General features: G+C 35.3%; 1 protein-coding gene across 14 annotated transcripts in view; it reads right to left on the reverse strand.

The window, feature by feature from the left end:
* Window positions 1-21,494, reverse strand: part of NRXN1 (neurexin 1) — a 659,042-nt gene that overhangs the window by 564,879 nt on the left and 72,669 nt on the right. For 10 of the 14 annotated variants that reach the window (XM_079298612.1, XM_079298607.1, XM_079298597.1 and 7 more), the window contains exon 3: window positions 13,046-13,075. The exons of the other annotated variants lie outside the window; for them this stretch is intronic. In XM_079298612.1, the coding sequence (XP_079154738.1) occupies window positions 13,046-13,075 (30 nt within the window). The remainder of the gene's footprint in view (window positions 1-13,045; window positions 13,076-21,494) is intronic. 14 annotated transcript variants of the gene reach the window in all.

A 21,494-nucleotide genomic window follows, 5' to 3' on the forward strand; every position in this document is an offset into this window, starting at 1 on the left:
GACACTGAAGTTCCTCTGTACAGTTTTCTACTTAATGCCTTAGTTTTTCAGGGAAAAGTTTTGAATACAATAACCCAGAACAGGCTGTTCTACCTTGTGCCAGAAATCATTGTCCTCCCATGCTGCAAACGTCTCAGAGGTGCTACAGGTATTTAATTAGCAAAGTGCTTCACAAAAGAATGCTAAATGCTCACACTATAAGGAAAAACACCATCCTTCAGGAATAAAGGAGAGACAAGAGATGCATAAAGTTTTAGCAAAGCTCCTGTCAGCTTTACTCACCTTTTTTTTATTCTCTGAGCTTTCCACTCAGCATAAGAACAAAAGACCCTTTCTTGCAGTCCATATTTGCACTTCTGCCTTGATCATAGGAAACCTGAACACCTTCAGTGCACGATAATTAAGCACACCTGTAATCCAATTAGTGTTTCATTGGTCTCCACACATGCAGTGGCTTTATTCTTAGACCACAGAAACCCTGTTCATTACTCAGTTAAAAAAAAAAAAAACAAAACAACAAACAACAAAACCCCAAAAAACAGCCCCAAGACCAAAACAAAGCAGAAGGAAAAACAACCCCAAAGCAAATTGCACAGCTTTTAAAAATAAAATTACACACCTCTCAAAGTTTCTCCTCTTTCTTGCTCTGTGTCAGTGCTGATAAATTTCTCTTCCCAACCATTTCAGATTGGCATTAATGTCTGCTTGGTTTCATTCCTAGTGCCTATTTGCAGACAAACCCACTACAATAAGCTCAAACACTGAAGCAGTCAGAGGTGTTCCATGCAGAGTTACTAGAAGTAAATGAATCTGGATTTTGAATCAGACATTCTGGAGTACTTCAAATATGTTTTTTTTTTAAATAACACGCCTGATCACGTCAACAGTCATGACCACACTTTACTGATACTCAAACATCTGCTGAATCTGTCAGCAGATGCACCACAGGCAAATTAGGAATTGAGAACCATATTTTGAGGTACAGAAAGTTCATGCTTTAACTGCCAATTAGGTTTTCCTCAGTCCTTCAACATAATGAAAGGCACTGTGCGACCACTAATGCATCAGGGCTTCATCAGTTCTCCTGCTAAACAATGTCTCTTGTAAACAGACACGACACAAGATAAAAAAAAAATACTATAAATGTAAAGGAAAAATAAATTTTGTGGTGTTTTTCTCACATGCATTATTTTTTGTAAATTTGAATATTATAATACAACAAATTATACAAAATGAACTAATTATAACTGCTGGAGGGTCTAGGGTTTTTTTTTTTTTAATGGCTTTTTAATGTTTTGTTTGTTTTTTGCTGTCAATTCCTCTGTATCAGCCTTCAAACATAAGATAGCATCCTCGTAGTGATATTTTAATATATCCTGTTCTCAAAGACTCCTCAGAAATTAATTCTCTGAGAATACTGGATGCTGCCAATTCTGAGGGATGACACTGAGGCCAAGAATGAAGCTGCTCAGAGAATTTCTGAAGTGCCCACACTCAGCATGCAGCAGCACTGGAGGAACCTGGGGCATGGATTTGCCATGCATTTGAAGCCTGTTCCTCTGTAACACATCACTGTGCCTTGAACACAATCCAAAGACATGGAAAAATAGCACTTATCCTATCCTTATCTGAATCCCATGTCCCAGCTGAACCAGAATTCCTAACCTCACTTCCCTATGGCTTTTCCCCATAGACTAAGTTCACTGATGATTGTGTAAATACCACTTCATTATGAACACAGATTAAACTAGAAAACAAGGACAGATGTACCAAAAGAGAGGTCTCCTCTTAGCTACACATAGAGATAAAAAAAGAATAAAGGGAAAAATTGTTGAAGAGACATTTTTCTTCATCCAAGTGAATATGACTTTTCATTTTTCCCAGTGACCCATATTCAGCTGCTCGTACAAATACTTGACCCACAGTATTGATAAATTATCAAACAATAAAATGGTAATAAACCAGAAGCTGTTCAGTCTGCAAGGTGTGTAATTGAATACCACTAATGAAGCATAGAAGATATACTGCAAAAATGTGCTTTCCTCCTCCTCCCTGATAGTAAACATGTATTACTAGGAAAAGGTTTGGAATTCTTTAAAATTAGCAATATTCTAACTCCATTGAATTAATAGCTCCTTAATTTTTTCATATCTTCTGGAAGAAATGACATAGTCCCATGTCTTTGTGAATTTTAGCAAATAACAGGAGCTTCTCCTGGATACAGTGAAACTGAATATTACAAAAGTGTTTGAAGTCTTCATGAATAAAAATAATTCTGATGTAGAATAATAAGTCCTTCAATAAAGTAGCCTATGATTCCATCCTCTCCTTTTGTGTGAGCATATTGCAAATAAAGAAGACTACTTGACTCCCAGTGAATATAAATTTGAATGGTGAGGTTCAAAAAGAAACTAAATATTAGAACACTGATTTCAGTCTTTAAATTAAGTCTCATAAGCTTGAATCTTTCTTCTCTCTAATTCAGAGCACTCTTATTGGACTGTCACCCTCTAGTTTATAGCATTTCCTAGATTAGTTAACAATTGCTATTCCTCATTTAATTTGACATTTTCATATAAGCATTTTTTTCCCTGTATAAAAGGGCAGATATGAACAGCTCCAGCTTTGTTGCACAAATAATCCACATTCGTATGACAAGGTAAGTTCATTTCTTACAGTATGACTTGAAGACCTCCAAAACCTGTTGCAAATGTGTTATGGGAACCTGCATAAAATTAAAAGACTGAATAGCACAATGCTCCTGAATATGAGTTTCACTGCTGTATTCAATTCAAGGTATTCAAAATAAATAACCACAGCACAATTTTGAAGTTTGAGGGAGATTAATCTTCCTTTGATTCACACTTCCACGTATGTTTGAGGTTTACCCATTAAGGTGTTTCATTTTTCATGTTACATCCTGGCTTAAGGGAATGCTTTGAATGGTTTTTCCAGTTAGGCCATAAGGGCTTGACTTGTGGGAGCTCACTGACATGTAATTCTATCTACACAAGAAGCATGATAAAAGTGTCACTAATAAAGTAAAACTTCTATGGCTCTTTTAATGTCTGACAATTTTCTTACATGTTATCACAGAAAATTTTCCATTCTGTATGATTCATAGGCTTCAAGGCCAGAAAGGCTGTTTTTGATTATCTAGTCTCATTTCCTGCATAATACAAATTACAAGCTCTCAGCTAGTACATGTGAGACCTCCTGTTAAAGCAATTAATGGCTAAGAACCTAGTAAATGTATTTTTAGACTTTCTGAAGCTTGCTCTTCTGACTTGAGTCTCAAGAGTATGCCAACTAGGTAGAGGAATATAGGCACATTCTTGCCTCCCAAGGTGGATAATTAGCATGGCCTATATATATGTACATTTCTAAGAGTAATATCTACTTATTAAAAGCTATAGGGCTGATATACAGATCTTTTAGGTGTTTCAAAAAGGAAAACATTAATTAAACTTTCATTTTGCTTTTATAACATCTTGATAAATGCAGAATTCTCAAAAAACCTGTTTCTTTAACAAACTTATTCATTTCAGGGACAACCAAAATGAACAGTCTTGTTAGCAAGGTGTAACTCTATCAGCTATTTTAGAACACTGGATAAATATCAAATGCATGTGTTTTCCTGGAAGATAGAATAAATGACACATAATGACACGAGTAATTTTTATTACATATTTGTCATTACAGAAAGCATTATAAAACCTGAGACAGAGCTATTTCTGAGAGGTAAAGTGATGAAGTACAGCAGGTTCTATGTACTTGCTAATGTGACTAACATCCTGAATACTGCTCCATGTATGTACAGTAAATGTGCATTGTTAATATGAATTGTTGAGGAATTTGTCCTTTAGAGTTGTGAATGCCTTACTGTGTTTTAGTCCATGTATTCAGTGCTTCCCAATATTAAAAAAAAAAACCAAAACAAAACAGGAATTTATCCTCTTAGCAGCCTAAACAGCTCCTTTGCTCTGGGGCAGTATGCAGCAGTACACTTACAGTGGGACCCAGGTAGCTTTGTGTAACCTTGGAATATAGATTTGTCACATACATCCTATATGAGACACGAAAATATCTAAAACATTCTATACAAATAAATATGTTGCATGAAAATTGCACAGAATTACTAATTTCCAAGTCTAACTTTGTTGATCCAATCTTGCATTTAGATACTTTTACATTACTCTTTTCTGAAATACGAATTTCCTTCCAGTATTGCAACACAGTCACAATCATGGACAGTATTCTTATTTGAAATTCACTGCAGAGTGAATAGAGACAAAAAATCTGCTAAGGACATTAAAAAATATCAGTGCATGACTGACAGTCACAGCTGCATTTTTTGTGTTTGAAGGTGCATAATGATATAAGAACTTAAGAACTTAGAGGGATAACTACACAATTCATGGTTTTCAGAAGCATTTGGATGAAATGAAAGTACCAGTTCACTACTTGTACCCCACTGTAGGGGTGTTTGGTAAAGGAAGATTAAATTAAAATAGAACTCTTTGAAATCTCCCATCACTTTTGTGTGATAATGTAAAATAAAATAGTGTTACAGTTCAGTGCAACTAAGGCCAAATGACTCTTCTAAAATTGAAAATTATGTAACAATTAGTCACTAATTGCAATTAATACAAATAATATCAAATATCCATTTAAATAAATGTCCATTGATAGTGCAAATAGCACAGTCAAAAGGGCATTTGGCTGTAAAATTAATTGATGCTTTATTTTCCACAGCTTGAAAGGTAAAATCACAACTTGTAGACATAGTTTTCAATGGTGATTTGCATGAAAGTGGCTTTGGTGGGGTTTTTAAAAATATTTCTTATACAATTGTGGAAATACTAAATGTACCTTGTAAGACCAAGTGGTCAAGCTGAGCCATTAACTGAGAAAATCAAATGACCAGGTTGTACTACTAGCAAAAGGCCTTCAATGCCCTTTTTCTGAGATCAAAAGCACTTATCTGGCACCTTTTGATACAACTTATGTTCTTCCTAACAGAGACACTCAGGTTAAATGAAGTAGGAAACCAAGTAAATTCTTCCTGATTTCTGGTCCTATAGAGAGATGTTGCTGTTGGTTGGGAGTTGGGTCATGTAAGTACCAATGCAAAAGTCATTAGGAACCTCTCAGGTTTTTGTCAGCTAAAGGTGCTTAAGAAGCAGAGTATTAATGGCCACAGAAAGACATTTAGCTTCCTTTCCTTTAGGTTATTCCACTCCTGAAAGTGGAATAACCATGGCTCATGATATGGAATTCAGCACAGACCTGTTAGCTAAGAGTAACCCTAGTGAAAATTTTCAAGATTTGTACTCACTTAATGCTGAATTTTGCTTTCCAGGCAGACTTCCCTCTGAAGAATATGCAAAGGCAGATGAAAGGAATTAGACCCAGCTGCTTTTATTTCCTCCCACCCCAATACAGAGAAGCTACTGAAGTCAATGCTATGATGCCAGCAGTACCAGGTGTTCTATGGTAGCCTCTTGTTATCCAAGGTTGCTTCTATACAGCTTTATTAGTTGCCAGCGAATCAGTGAATCAATCTAGATTATTCTTTCTTTGAAGAACAAATGTCTACTTTGAGCAGGGGAAAAAAAAGTACCAGAACCTCTAAATCGTAGCAACAAATTACAAAAATTTCCTTTAAATGAAATGCAGTGTTATCAGTAGATTGTTCTAAGTGGGTGCCAACAGAAAAGCCTCACCCTGAATATAGATTTAATGAGGAAGAAAGGACTCCTTTCACTAGACAAAAATTCATTCAATAAAAAGACTCAGCCACTTTTGGTTCCTTCCAAGTCTGAAAAAAAACATATCTGGACAACAGGTTGTATCTATGAAAACTGTTACAAGAATGATGAGGGCAGAATTTCATAGCCAAGTCCACAATCCTCCCTTAAGGTCCTGAACTTCTCAGTTCCTTGCATGATTTCATTGCTCTGCTTAATTGCTCTAGGTGGACCCTGAAGTAAATATAGAAAGCTACCTTTGAGCAATTAAGAAACATCAGGGTTATAGAAGTCTTTGAAAATCAGGAAAGAGGTACATTAGCAGTATCAGTACATACTGTTTAATTAAAAGAGTTTAGAGACAACTTGATAACTCAATTTTCTGTAGTTTCTAAGTACCTTAGCATGTTATTACCATTCCTGTAAATTACAATTCGTGTAAAAAGTTAAAAATTTTGTATGCAGCATTCTTATTTCTACAAGAACGATTGATTGTGACCTGACTAAATATTTTCTGATTCCTTTGCAGGGAACTCTTCTTGGTAAAAAAATATCATTATTATGTGCATTTAAAGAGCATAATCTCCATTTTCAGTTATACCAGTACAATTTTAGAGTGTAGAGTCTTTGGAGTCTTCTTAAGCATTCTTCACATTCATTAGATTTAGTTTCTTTAGAAACTGTGATAAAGAGTTTAGTCCAGAATTTTGTAATCCTGCATGTAGGCAAATGTTAGACATATTTGAAAATACTCTTCCTTGGGGCTCTAATTTCTTTCCACTTAGCTCATGAAACTCCACTGAGCGTGATTGATTGGATTAATGTTAAAATCAGCTAAGACTTCTGTTGTGAGTGAGCTGTACAATAATTTCCAATTACTTTTGATTTTCACTGAAATAATAGAAATTAAATTCTGTTGGGCTCATTTGTTTAGTTGCTCAGACTAAATTTTATCCTAGGAACATACAGTGCAATCTTAGGGTGAAATTGAAATCTTTAGTGCCACTCTGCTGATCTATTTGGCTGACAGGGAAGTTCAAGGATATTCCAATATCCAAGGAATACACCTCTTTCAAATACCTGTTTCATTGGAAATGTCTATGTGAAAAACTCTCATGGAATTTCACTGTGCAAAAATGATACAGGCCACTGCAGCTTTAAATTCTCATTTTCTATGTAATTTACACATACATAAAAAGAAAAGTTTGCTTTAAGGAAGAAATGCTAAATTTTCCTATTTATTGCTTACCTGCTGTTTTTTTAATTTTTTAAAATCTCTTCAGAGTGACAGCTTAATTGAGTTTTCCACCCTCAATAAATCCCCTCATACTTTTTGTCCTGAAATACACATCCTTCATCTTAAAAGAGCTTGAACATTATTTTGAAAGGTTCTCTGTCAGCATACCCATCTTCTGGATAAACCTATGCTCAAAGTGGTGCCTTGTGCTGAGGAAGCCAAAATCTTACATACATACTATCTTCACTGCCATGTTTTACTGGACCCAGCAGAAATCTACACATTTGCAAATATAACATTTTTTTACATTAAATCCATCAGAGTTACACCAGTTACACTTTTTTTTTCTTTCCTCTGAATCCATAGGGAGTCTATGAAAAATGCACACGTTGCATGATAATTTTGAGTGACACTGGAATGATTCAGAACAAGGTAATTTTTTTATTTTCATGGTGGTAAGGCACTAGAACTCTTGATGTGAATTGGACATTACCATGTGGTGATTTTATTTTAAAAATAAGTGTGCTCCCATTTTGTCAGAAAGTTGGGTTTTTTTTATTTGTGGCAGGTCCTTGCAATTTCTTTTCATACTGCTGATGAGGAATTAGCCATCTTAGACAGAGTTTTGAGTATGTGTGTCTCAAGGAAGAATTTGCATTTCTGTTTCTGATGCTGTTCCTTCTTTAGCAGCTGTGTCCTGCTGCAATTTTTTTCTCCTTGGGGACCATTAATTGATCATATTTCAACATAAATTTGAATCCACAGCTTTAAATATCAATATTCCAGGGTTGCAGGGTATCACCCACTGAAGTGCAAGGAAATTATTTGCTTCAATGCATCACTGTAACCATGTAGTGTATAGCTCATTATGATATTCAACAAAAATTTTAACATTGACAATGCAAATATAAGTATAGTACAAATATTTATTAAAATATATATTTATAGGCATGTGAGTATGGATTACACACAAAAACTTAGTTATAATAGTTTTGGTGAACAGAAGCCTCTATTTAACTATATTTATGAGATTCTTTAGAAAAAAAGATGTCATAATAGAGAAGATATGATGTGCAGCTACTGCTCTTTGGAGTAATTTGAGGAACTTATATTTAAAGTTCATTAATTTATTTTAAAAAATGTAATGCTCATTAAAAAGAATGGTAATATTATAGAGAATATTTTTTAAATTCTTATGCTCATTATTTTGTAAATTGTCCAAGAATTTCAAAATGTTTGGAACTTTTTAAATGGAGGTAAAATTTTTAAACCTTGTTGATATGTTTGTTTTTATCAGTAGAAGCAACTACAAGATTGAATGGGGAAACTAAAGTTATCCTGCAACATCACCTAGAAACAGCCCTGGCAACCCCATTGTGTGACAAACCCCTAAATTACCTCACTTCTGTTCTAGCAGGGAGTCTTTCCACCCAGCTGCTGTCTCCTAGGATATATAACTATGTGAACAAGTCCAGAGAGTCAGGAATGTGCTCCATCCGTGATTGGCAAAAGCCAACCGCGGTTGAGAAGGCATGAAACAGCATCCATGTCATGAGCCAAAAATAAGGAGCTGAGCTTGAGCCCAGGGCTGTACCAAAGCATCTGCTGGGTTTCTGGACTGTTGGGGGCTTGGGTCAGGGCAGGCTGGGCTATGGGTTGTGTCAGGCCCACTCTGAAGCAGCACACACCAAAGCAGGTGAGGAGGGAACAGGCGTCTCGACAGACCGCGGAAGAGCGGAGAGTGCAAGAAGCCCAAACCACTCTGGTTCTTCAAAACCAGAGCAAAACTGGAAGTCATTACAGTGAGATGAACTTGTGTTATCAGGAAGGTTAATGACCAAATTCTACACAGTTTGATGTTAGGGGAAATTACTGGCACAAGGTGAGATTTGTGTTGCATGACACAAGCACTACACAGTTACTTAGCTGTAACATAACACTTTTATGCTCACGATTGTTTAGGGATTTATTTAAATTGCTTTTATTTTCCACTGCTCTATTTTTCCAGCTGTAAAATGAATCGTGTGATTGATAATTTAAAAATTTGTGGTGTCACTTTGGTGTTACAGATACTGAAAGATAGCATGGGCAATAAAAAACTTGCCCCCTCCTTTGTCAAGGATATTGACACATACATAAATTGCCATTCTAAAATCTTTCTTCAGCATTTACATGCAGTATAGCAAATATCAGCACACAAAAAGCCTGCAATCTAATACAATAAATTGAAGTTGTACTATCAATCTTTTGGTAGATACACTTATTGCTCAGCTAGCTAACATTTAATAGCTTTTTACGAACTAATGTATAATTTAAAGCTCCACATAATCTCAAAAATAATAGAACAGGAGTATGAACATAGTATGTAGGTACAGAATTAGTAATATATATAGTCAAAAGTATGATAATTAGATATAAATAAACTATAGGTAAAATATGTATAGGCTTAAGAGAACTGCAGTATAAAAAAATTTGTTTGGGCACAAATTTGTTTGGGGCAAACAAATCTGCCTGTTATGAACAGAAGATTTTAAGTTTGCTTTGAATTTGCTCTGTGTAGCTTTTTCATGAGGTCTAATAAAAACATCAACACCATTTACAAACCTTACTTTGCTTATGTATTTTCACCATCAGAGCTGTGACAGCCCCTGCTGCTAAAGTTCTATACAGGTAGGTTATTTCCAGGGAATGAAAAAGGAATTCCTGAATATTTCTGAATATATGGTGATTGTCAGAAAATAAACAAATGCCAGTATAACTAAAAACTGCAGATCTTCCTAGAATTAGGCATAGCATCTACAAGGAGTAGTTTGTGGGGAGAATTCCAATTTAGATTTACTACTAAATGACAAACATCAGGGGCATTGTGAGATGGTATTGAACTCAGTATTGCTTGCCCAGTTGGACATGATGCCTCATCTCTCCTTCCTCAGTAAATATCAGATCCCTTCCTTTTTAATAACACCCTGCCCTAATTTTGAAGATACTCTAATGTTTTTTCCCCTTTTCCAAAGAATATCTACACAATTAAAGAAGTTGGTGATACTTCAGCCATTTACACTCTTCAGGACAAATTACATTGTTAAGCTTATGAGAAGTATTTTTTTTTTTAAATTTCCAAAATAAGATTCATTTATTATAGAGTCACCCAGAATTTTACAATTACTGCCCTTGCATACCTCTCAAGGAATGGAACTTATAACAAAGGTGTTTCCTCTTTTTTCCCTTAATTCATTTCCATCACCCTCCTTTCCATCACCCTCCTAATTTTATTACATTGTCATGAATTACAAATGTGTGTTATCACAACTGTTTCAAGGCCACATTTATCAATAGTTGATATTAGTAAAGTTTTTGGATAGTCAACAAGATGAGGTTGTTTTATTGCTGGTTGAGGATATGGCTCAACATTGAGGGATATTTTCTATTACAAGGAACTGAAGTTGGTACACATATAAACTCTTCCCATCAATTTGAACAAATGTACACCATTATATGTGCAGTAGTATTGTGACTCACAAAACAGAGCAATGATGATTTCTATATTAACAGGACAAATCTAACGAAAATCAAAATATGAAAGGAAAAATGCAGTCAAATGATTAAATGATTGGTGACTCGTGTTTAAATTATGGTACACAGCACATTATTGAACATTAAATGTAGCTAATATATAGGTAATTTTTTTTTAAAAAATTGAGTTGTTAAGCATTTAAAAATAAAAATATAAAAGTCTAAATCTTGCAAAATACTTGAAAAATTCTGTTTTGCTAAAAATCTGCTCTCCCTATCAACTACTATTAATAATAAATATTCATAATATTTAAATCTTAATCCTTCCATACAAAAAATCCCTTTGGTGTTGTACACACTACATAATTTATTCTGTGTCCAGAACAATCTAGAAAAATAATTCTGCTTTATTAATAAAAATTATCTATAATGCCAAGGTTCAGTTAATAAAAAAATGTCATTTTAAGGTAACTGCAGCCAGGGTATCTACTGATTAGGAATGAGAACATGATTAATAATAAGTAAGGAAATCATGCATACTCGGTACTGTTAAGAAACAAAAGGATCAGTCATACAGCAAGCAAAACAAAATGATCTGACAAAACAAAGAAATCAACTTGTTTTTCATACTTGCTTAAAACTTTTCCTAAGTGAGAAGACTTAGAACTCCAGAACACACACAACCCTTTGAATGGTATCCCACCTATACAGGTAGAGTCTTTCCAGGTGGTCTGATATGAAGAGGAATGGGACACTAAAGATTTGTGTTTACAGTCTTTTCATCACGTGAACTTTCTAGGTATGGAAACACTAAATCAGACAAGACACCAACAAGCTTGGAAGTTTGTCTCTAATTTAACTACTTAGGAAAGTACAACCATGCAGACTGGATTTCTTATTTATACAAAGAATAGGCACCCCCTGACCAATGCTTAAGATGAATAGAACTGTATTCAACATTTGTAACAGAGATTAAATGGCTTTTCATGACCAGTTTATTATCATAAAAATATATTTACTCAATGCCTGTGAACAAGTGTACTTGTAGCAAAACCTAATGTTTATTTATACAGGGAAAAAACCTTGCCCCTATTGCACTGTTTCCTCTGGGAGAAGGGAAGTAAACACAGCTGGCATTCTTCACATAAAGAAACAAAAACAATTAAAAAAAAATCTGAAAGAAACAACACACTTCTCTTTGGTTTTTATTCTTCCTCATTCCTTTGTCCAATTCTTATTTCAGATATGCTTCAAGTGATTAATTTAATAGGAAACTCTCAGGGCAAAGACTAGCTAAAGTTAGTGCTATTCCCAAGTAGAATGTACATCAAGCTGTGGAATGACCCTGCACACATTATCTCCAGAGACTCTCTACTGAACAACGTCACACTTTTTTCTGTGTCTGGTGGTTTAGACTACAGTTCTTTGAGAACAGAAAAAGGCATACCTCAAAATGTGGCTGTTATTTCATCCTGAACACTTCATATAGCTGTAGCCTCTTTTATCACTGCCAAAGCTTTACATCTCTCACAAAACCAGGAAACAAACTTAGAAAATGGTCAGCCTGTACTTTAGTATAATTCTCCTTACCTTGATATCCATGAAATATTTACTGTAAGAATATACCTACCTCATGTTACCAGTGCAAAATTTTTACATTTACTTGCATTATTTATACATACGTTAAAGTATACTGATGGTATTAAAAATAAAGAAAATCATGTAATACCTTTACTTTTACCTATGGATTTGGTGAAATGGTTCCATGAAGAAAGCATTTCCAGACAAAAAGAGAATAAAGAAGAGGAGAGAAACAGTAAGAGTCATGAGTACATGTAAATGCAATAGTATCTGAACATGAAAAGACAAAGTATAAGCTAAGTGTCTGAAGACAAATGGAGATGCAATCAGTGTCATATTAGGGATTTAGTTTATTTCTTCCCAATCACGTACATGCAGAGAAACACAGAAATAACCCATGCTTAGATAAGAAAAACTGCCACAAATGTAACATGGACAAAGGTTAGGAGGAAAAAAATCACTGGTTGTGTTAGGTAGCAAAATTGTACTCTCAGCATTCCAGAAGCCAGGAGCAGGTGCTTTCTGCACATATCCAATCAGCCATGCATAAATGCAAATGGACTCTTCAATGTGTACAATGTTACAAGAGCAGCGTCTTCTTTAAGGAGCTATCTAAAGAGTGGTCTTGCACTATGTTTATCTTTTATAGGATCACCCATAATTGTATTTTCTGATAAATACATGACATTTTCTTAATCACTTTCTTATTTCTCTCACCTCTTTTGAGTTATTGTATTGCAAGAGGGGGAGTTGAGGAGGCAGGAAGGACAAAAGCTCACAGAGCAAACAAAAAAAAAAAAAGCAAAAAATTAAATAAGAAAAAGATGTGACTAAAACCATGTGCTCCTTTGCAGCCAAAGACAGCTTTCAAGCATTTGCCCATCGGTTGCAATGATGGATTCAAAGCAGCTACAGAACAAGAAGAAACAATGAAAGCAGAGTGGAAAAGGAACAGAGCCCATACCTTGGTCGCCCATCATCAGGTGCGCCAGACCTTGAAGGGAAACAAGAGCACAGTCAGCAATGAACAAGGGAGCACGGGAAGGTGGTGTTGTCACACTGACAAAAATGTTTTGTGACAGGCATCTGTTTCCTATAAGATGTCTGTATCACAGAGAGAAATCAAAGAGCATTTTTCAACCACTGGTTGGAATGCTTTGGGCTACGAGTAACAGAACTGCAATTCAAACACTGGGTGCTGTTTTATTGTGGTTTTGGTTTTTTTTCTGTGCAGTACTTGCAATGACAGAAAATAATACAATGCTTTCAAATCCAACCAATTCCTTTAATAATCAGTCTGTCTTTATCGTATTTGGATTATTATTATTATTGCTTTGAACACTTTGCTGAGAGGACTTCGTGTCCTCTACACGTGAAATAATGTTTAAACCCTGGAGAAGTTTAAAGCTGAAAAATGGGCTGGGTCTGGTCTTTTTCCCCTCATAAAAATGAGCATTTCAGGTAATTAAATAAAATTTCTTCATCACATTGAAATGTTAATGCAAAGAATGTCTCCTTATTTGTGTGAAACATGACAGTAGAATGAATTTGTTTCAGAGAAGGCAAATCATTACATATACAATATAAAATACACAGTAATAAAAATCTAAGTGTCAGCTTCTGCCACTACTTCATAAATTTGTGAGAAATAGATTTCGCTCTATACTTATCTTGTGAGATGAAATCTCATCACACCAGAATAGGTCTAGTGACATTTCAAAGCAGATGTCCATAATGATAATTGCTCATCCAGAGCCAAATTTTGTTACTCTTCAAGAAAAAAATGCAACTTTTAAAATTCATTATAATAAAATAATATTTAAATCTCATTGACTATAATGTGATGTTGGGAGAATATTTTTCTTAGATATATGAAGGTTTTTCATTTTTTATGTCTGATTTAAAAAACAGGCTTATTCTTGTTGAATTTAGGTGTTTTAGGATTCATTTCAGAAGTTATTGGTTTTTCATGTATTAAATGTGCTCCTCTTCTCCAAAAACCATACATTATTTTCTTAATTGCAATTAATTGAAATTAATTCACACAAAGAAGGTGAGCAATAAAATATCCTCCTTTTTATTGGAAAGCAGACTTCCTAGAGAGAGAGAGAGTTTCTGTGATTTCTAATTCACAAAGAAAATTAGGTGCACAAATGACTCACCCTACTTGGGGGTAGTTCAAAGAAGATACTCCCGACTCCAATCAGTCTAAATGATTTGTCTCTTATCATTTCCAAATCTCAAGTGATGTTCCAAGTAGACTAACAACGGTTTTGTTGAATTATTGCTTTTTAATGTCACCAGTTTTAGATGTGTAGTTAAAGTGAAGGGCCTGATGTGCCTCATCTCTTGTGCAATAAATTCTGTTTCCAAATACAGAGCTCTGCAGCTGGTGGGATTACCTGGGGCTCACAGCAATGTAAATGAAAGCTGACTGTGATCCTGAAGGGATGCCTGCATCTGCATTGCTTGGGAAGCCTCACACGGTGGTACTGGCAGTTTGCAGCTTGTGAAAGAGAATAGAAATGTTTTCAGGGTTGTTCCTTCTCTAAGTGTTGCTGCAAGAGAGGCTGGCTGAATAGGCAGAGTATAAAGACCAGGTGGTATTTTTAATTCATTCTTTCACTCCTGGGTGTCCTTGCTTGGATCCACTGCCACATGACCTTTTGGAATTATCAGTTTCTTCTTGTGATTGATTAATATGTCTTTTGGATCTTAACTTTTGGTGTTGGCAACTATAGCAAGAAATCTCAAACTTTTGACTTGACCCTAATTGTATTGGATAAATGGACATTTAAACCAGTCTGACATTGCAACATCTCTTTCTTTAATGACAGTCACTTTTCAGCCACTACCTTATGTGAGATCATTCAGCCCTAGAGAAGGTATGAAACAAATCCCTGTCCTGTCTCCCAGGGCAATGCAAGGAATGTGATCTCACATTTACATATGAACTTCATAGCTATACAAACCTAAACAAAACTCTAGCTTCAGATTATCTCTGCTTGATAGCTACTATTTTTGTTAAAATGATACATAAGTTCCAAATAGATGACCTTTACATAATTTGGAAAAAAAATGTAAACAGAAGAAGTGACTCTCAAAAGCATTATAAAAACTCTGAATTTTAAGTCACTTGCAGTGTTTGATGAAAAAAGGCAGTCAACTGATTGTAAAAGACACTGCTCACACAAAACATCTACCAATTAAAAAATTCAGCACTGCTCCTCAAGACACTGCATTTTGTTCCCCTCTCTGTGTTACTTTATTTGCAAGCAGTAAGGTCACCTACACTTCCTTGTCAAAGGCACATGATGATACTTACCTTATTTTATATTTTTGCAATCTATGGGTGAAGGCTATTGAAGAGTGAAGAATTACTAGTACTTTACCTGTTCATTCCACAGAATGGTTTAAAATGATGCAGCTAAATCTGCCACGATAGCAATCACTGCTAGATTTGCAAACTGAAACTCTGCTTATAATAGACCTGGGAAATTTTATCCTTAAGTAGCCATGTATAGACATCCCATACATTGAAAATAATCATTTGTGCACCATTTCTTCAATTTCTTTATGAATTAGGAATTCAAGATTTAGAAGGAAGCTCTCATTTGTGATTCATTCCAACTTTCTCCTGAACTTGCTTCTGAGAGGAGACAGTTAAGGAGCACAGGGTGGGATAGTGAAAGGGGATATGAAGATAGGATATTTTTGTAATTTGGTGTGTGAGTTCCATGCAGAGCACAGGCCAAAAAAAAATTTAAACATGATAAACCTGCAGTGAAGGTATTAAAATGTAGTACAACTTCAGTAAAATGAAAAACAGTAGTCTTTTTTACCAGCAGTATATACAGAATTGAATATTGCATATTTCTTTTTGCTTATGTCATCTAATTTACAGAGATGCTCAGATATCACAGAGATCAAAGATGAAAAATTTTAGCTCAGATTTCAAGTTGTACTTTGGATACACAATTTTAGGCTTCAATTTTTAAAATATTCATGCTTTGTAACTTTAATGTATGCCTAAGTATGCAGACCTGTGTTGGAATAAATTTAAGGTTGCAGTTTTAAGAATTAGGTTCAGGTAAAGTCTGGATTAAGTGTTATCCAGGTTTTATCTTGTACTGCTGTGCATAAATGAATATGTGAAATGCAATTGAACCTCCTTATCTAGTTATACTGCACCTAATTCAAATTTTGAGACTCATGTTGACATCAGCAAGAGTTTTATGCACAGATCAAATACAAGATTAGGTAGTTATTTCTAGGCTTTTATGTTTTTCAGCTAGAATTTCTATCCCAGTGTTGCTGAATACATTTTTATCTCACAATGAAAATGAAATTTTATTGACATGTGCCCACAAGTAAAGCACCAGAATTGTCTGAATTTCCCTTCTCCTTGGGAAAAAATTTGCAGAGCATCATCTATGTGCTAAATCTGAGCACCTGTCTTCACCCTTGAATACAGCAGCACAGAGAAATGAAGCACTAGCACTTCAAGTCTTGTTGAGAGAATCACCCCTGAAGAAGCAGGCAGTGGCCCATGCTGAGCTGACACCTGAATGAACTCAGGCCCCAGAGTGGCTCACATGAACAACCTGGGTCAGAGTCAATCCAGGACAGTCACTATGCACATGAGTCAGTTCACAAAGTCCTTGCTTTTAAAGCAACGTTTAAAACATTGGAATGAAATAAAATGAAAGCAATTTGTCAGTTTAGATAGGTAAACTCATTTTTTCAAATAAATGATTGTTTATCAAGTATGCAAAGATTCACCCAAAAGAGACTTTTACAGACATTTGTACATAAAGAAGCACCTGCAGTTTTTGGCTTGTAAGCAAAAAGACTTTAAAACTATCTTATTTTTTGCATGTTTTACCAGCTAATAGTCTTACTTACCAATATTCAGGATAGATGGCATTGTGCCTTAGTTTCCACTGCCCTATGCCATACTTTCTTTAAAGGGACTTGATTACATACCAACATAAATATTAAAATCACATGCTGCTTCTTTCACAGTGTCCAAAAGGCAAGTACATTATGCTGGAAAGTTAGACAGAAAACCTGTTTTCCTAAAGCTCTTTGCTGTAAAGGGTATTAGAGTAAGCAAGGTTTGTGGTATTAAAGAGAAAAGCGCTTTCCATTTTCCTAAGCAATTAAAAGTTGGGAATTTAACATGCATTACTATCTTATTGGGAGGATTTAGGCTCCACACTGATGAGACAAATATCTTCTTGAAGTGCTTTTCATACAGAACACGAGAAGAAATCAGTCCTGCAAATCTCCAGAAAGATTTTGTATTTGGTATCAGTCACATGAGTACAAATTCTGTTGTTTCAGTGGGGATATTCTTGAATTATAGCATAAGGCCAAGGAGCCCTGCCTGTGTTCTGTATGAAAAAATAAATCACATTTATTTCATAAATTTGTATGCCTATATGGAGGAAAAAATACAACTTACCGTACTGAATGATTTGTGTACTTTTATAACATTAAGCAGAAGGTAAAAAAACCCCACTGAACAGAGGGGGAAAACAAGAGCTTAGGAAAATAAGGTAGAAAGCACCCACCTTCCACATAGTTGTCTTCTGTAAGCACATAACAGGGAAGGAGAGAAAAGGAAAACATTCATTAAGCAGCATGCAGACTGGAACTTGCCATTGCATGTCTTTATCATGCAAGGCATCAAATACAACATGCAAGTGCTCCATTGCTACAATCCAGAGGGAAAAACAAAAGCACCAGGGAAGCAGTGTTTCCTCTACTTAACAAAATGTATGTGAGATGAAACAAATTACTCTTGCCAAAGTGCAAATATTGTACAGGATTTAGTGCAGCTTTTTGTACATGCAACTATCATTATTGTTAGTTATTAATCAGAGGGTTTCTTGTAAGACTTTTTCAACTATATACTTTTAAACCACCAGTCATTTGTTACAGAGATTCTAAACTCATTTGGTTCTACTTTCCCCCTCTGAATTTTCCTGGATGATAAAGTAGATGATTTTAGACTTCAGATAACTTAAATTCTTGAATATGCTGTGAAGATGTTACCACAGGCAGCATGGCTGATCCTGCAGTCATTAGAGAGGCTCTCTGGTCATTGGGTCAAATCTCCAAATCCAGCAGGGAAAAAGTGGAACTTAAACTGGGTGCAATAACTCAGAATTGTTGGATCATGTCCTACAGAATTGGTCAGCATCAGTAACTTGCACATTGTAAAAAAATCAATCAATTCTCAGCCAGCAAAGGCCACAGCAGTGCCAAGGACAGGTTCTGCCCCTCAATTAGATCAAAGAGCAGTTTGCCTAAGGAAAGGCTGCTACCAACAAGCAACAGTGTTTTCCATTGTTTACACCCAATCCAACATCAATATGGGACACAGGAAAGATTGTTCCCCCAAAGCTTACAAAGCAACAGGGGACTAAGAATTGAGTTTCAGTTAAGTGGACAGAATTTAAAGCTGAGAAACAGGCTCAGTGTCCTAAGACTCCTGTTAGTGCTTACAGTTCTCAGCTACTCCACTCGACTTTGAGGGAGTATTTCTCTGCTACCCATTCTGATCATGACTGAGGAGGGAATAGGAGAGAGAAAATGAGAAAGGTAAAATAACAAAGGAAAAGCATCAGAGAAGTCAAAGAGATGGACGGTGTGGAGCCAACAAAGAGGCAGGGAAGGGTGATAACAGCAGTCTGGGAGATCTGTCCCTGCAGCTTATGTCATCTCCACCATCTCCTCCTGGGAGGAGCACGCAGAAGCCAGTGCAAATTGAAGGCCCTTTCTGCCATTATTGCTCATTTCTCATGGAGTCATCACACAGGAATAGTGCCTGTTCATGTGATCATGAAGCTAAACTAATTTTGATATATTTTAACCCAATAAAAAAAATAAGAAAACAAGTTACACAGAATGGGCCCTAATGATATTTTTCAAGCACAGTCATTTCCTCAGAGAGTTTGCCAATTATCATAGTAAAAATCCTTTATAAGTTAATGAAAACAATGACAAATGTCATCAAAACTCAACAGAATTCCAACAAATAATTTGTAAATTTTATCATCTTAAAAATAATAACTGTGATAAATGATGAATAATAAGGATTTAAGGGTTTAGTTATACAGTTAGGTACTATAATTTGCATTTTCCATTCACATGCTCTAAATCAAGATATAGAATAAAATTCACTGAGATGATGAAGAACATCCAGTCTCACAAGATAAAGATATGTTCTATACACAATGTAAATAGGAGTGATATTTGGAGCACCTCTTAGCAAAACTTTTCTGGAAGAGACTTCTACTGTTAACTGCATAGATTAATTTCCTTTAATTAAGTAAAAAAAACCCACCCAAACTCAATGAAAAATAAATTAGGTATTTCAATTATCATATAACTTCAGGCTCTTTCATCCTTCTGGTTATCAGTGTTGGTGTATTGCAATACCAACATTGCCATGGTGTTCTTTTTGGTGGCATGTTTAGCTTAACATGATTAAGTTCCATTCCTCATGATGTCAGAGTCAAAGAAAAGGGTTCTGAAAATGACATCATAGGTAGGATTAGATGGTTAAACTCATCAGGCTACAGGGTTTAGTAAATCCTGCTTTATATCATGAGTCCTCCTCTTGGCATAATCAGTATGCCTTTTTTGATGACTTTCACCACAAAGATTTATACTAGATGAGCAGCTTCCATTAAATGTCTGATTGATTTAACTTTTAGTGATAGCAAGTTAAGCTATCAAAACATTTTGAATGTGAATTATACTCTGTGAATTAAACAGTGCATATAACCAAACCCCTGTGCACTAGTAAACAATGAAAATTCATTCTTCTCCAGGTTTTAGTCATGGTAAGTTAAACCATCTTAAACAGTTTTGCAATCTAAAAAACAAAAATTAGTTCAGCTTCTTTATGGTACTTTACAAGGTTTTTACATTAGATTAGCATTGAGCACTTTAATTAAGGTAGTTTGTTTGTGATGGCTGATATATTTCCATGTCACCAATACTTCACTTGGCTTTCTTCATTCCCATTTTCTAGGCATGTCCTACTCTCCTAAGCAGAATCTAAGAAGTCAGAAGACCCAAATTCTAGCCTTGCTTTTTTAAAATTAATTTTGCTTACTCCAGCCACTCCTAAAACAAAACAGAACAAAAAACCAAAAAACCAAACCAAACCAAAACAAAACAAAAAAAAAAAACCAAAAAAAACCAAACCAACCAAAAAACAAAACAAAACAAAACAAAGAAAAAAAAACAAAGAAAAAATAAAGATCATTGAAAGCCATATATACTATAAGGTTGCAGTTCAGAGGGAACAAAATTTTCCTTATTTAAATCAGGAGCAACTACATTTATGCCATTACATTTGCATTGGTGTAAAATTTCTGTACCTGGAGGAGAGTAGACCCATACTGCACATTTCTTTAGCTGCTGATGATACAGCCATGCACAGGATTTACCCACATTTCTATCCATCCACTCCGAGTGATCTTATCATCTACTGAGCAGCTCTGTTGACAGCAGTGGAACCCAAGGTTTTCAGGATCCAAAATGCCAACTCCAAATGCTGCAGGCAGTGGCACAGAGCAGCTCTTTAGTTTCCTGCACTAGCTGAGCATACCAAGGGCTTTTCAACCTGAAAATGGGTGACTTCAGCATTCTGACTTCAAAGAGATGTGGGGATTTTTCTGCTTTTCACATTGCACCAAACTCCTCAATTGAAGAACTAGAGAGTTCTAATCCATGGAAAATGCCTGTTTCCAAGATCTTCTCCCATGCCCACCACCTGAAAATTTAATTGCCCTGCTACTTTCTGTGTTTGCAATCCAATTTCTCCAGCCAAAGTCTGCTTTCAGTGCTATGTGTGTAATCTGTTGACTGTGCATATTGAGCCAAATAATGAATTGATTTAAATCTGGTGTGACACAGTCAAAATCAGAGGAACTGTACAACTTACACAGGCTGTGAATCTGGCTAATTATCCTCAGATGAATTGTCTCAGGCTGTCCCTACTGAACTGAAAGCAGATTCTGCGCAGTATTTTTTTTTTTTTTTGCAGCAAAATGGCAACTAACTCTAATTATTTTAGCATATGACTGTGATTTAGTGATATGAAAATGGGAATCATATTTTAAGTACAATTTTACTAATTAAAGAATTGTTTTAATATTCAGTGATTCTTCATGGAAACCTCAAGTTGAAAAAAAAATCAAAACCTGAGTCTTTCTATATTTAGTGGTTATTTCAGCTATTGCATTTTGTTCATCTGTTAGAGAATTTACACCTTAGCCACACAATTATGTAAGAACTGTATTTTCATGACAAACAGAAGAAATTAAAAAACAGAAGCAACACTATAAGAAATAGCATATTAGCAGATGAATTTTTATGGTGCATTTTCTTTT

This window comes from Erithacus rubecula, assembly GCF_903797595.1.
Source record: "Erithacus rubecula genome assembly, chromosome: 2".
NCBI lineage: Eukaryota > Metazoa > Chordata > Aves > Passeriformes > Muscicapidae > Erithacus > Erithacus rubecula.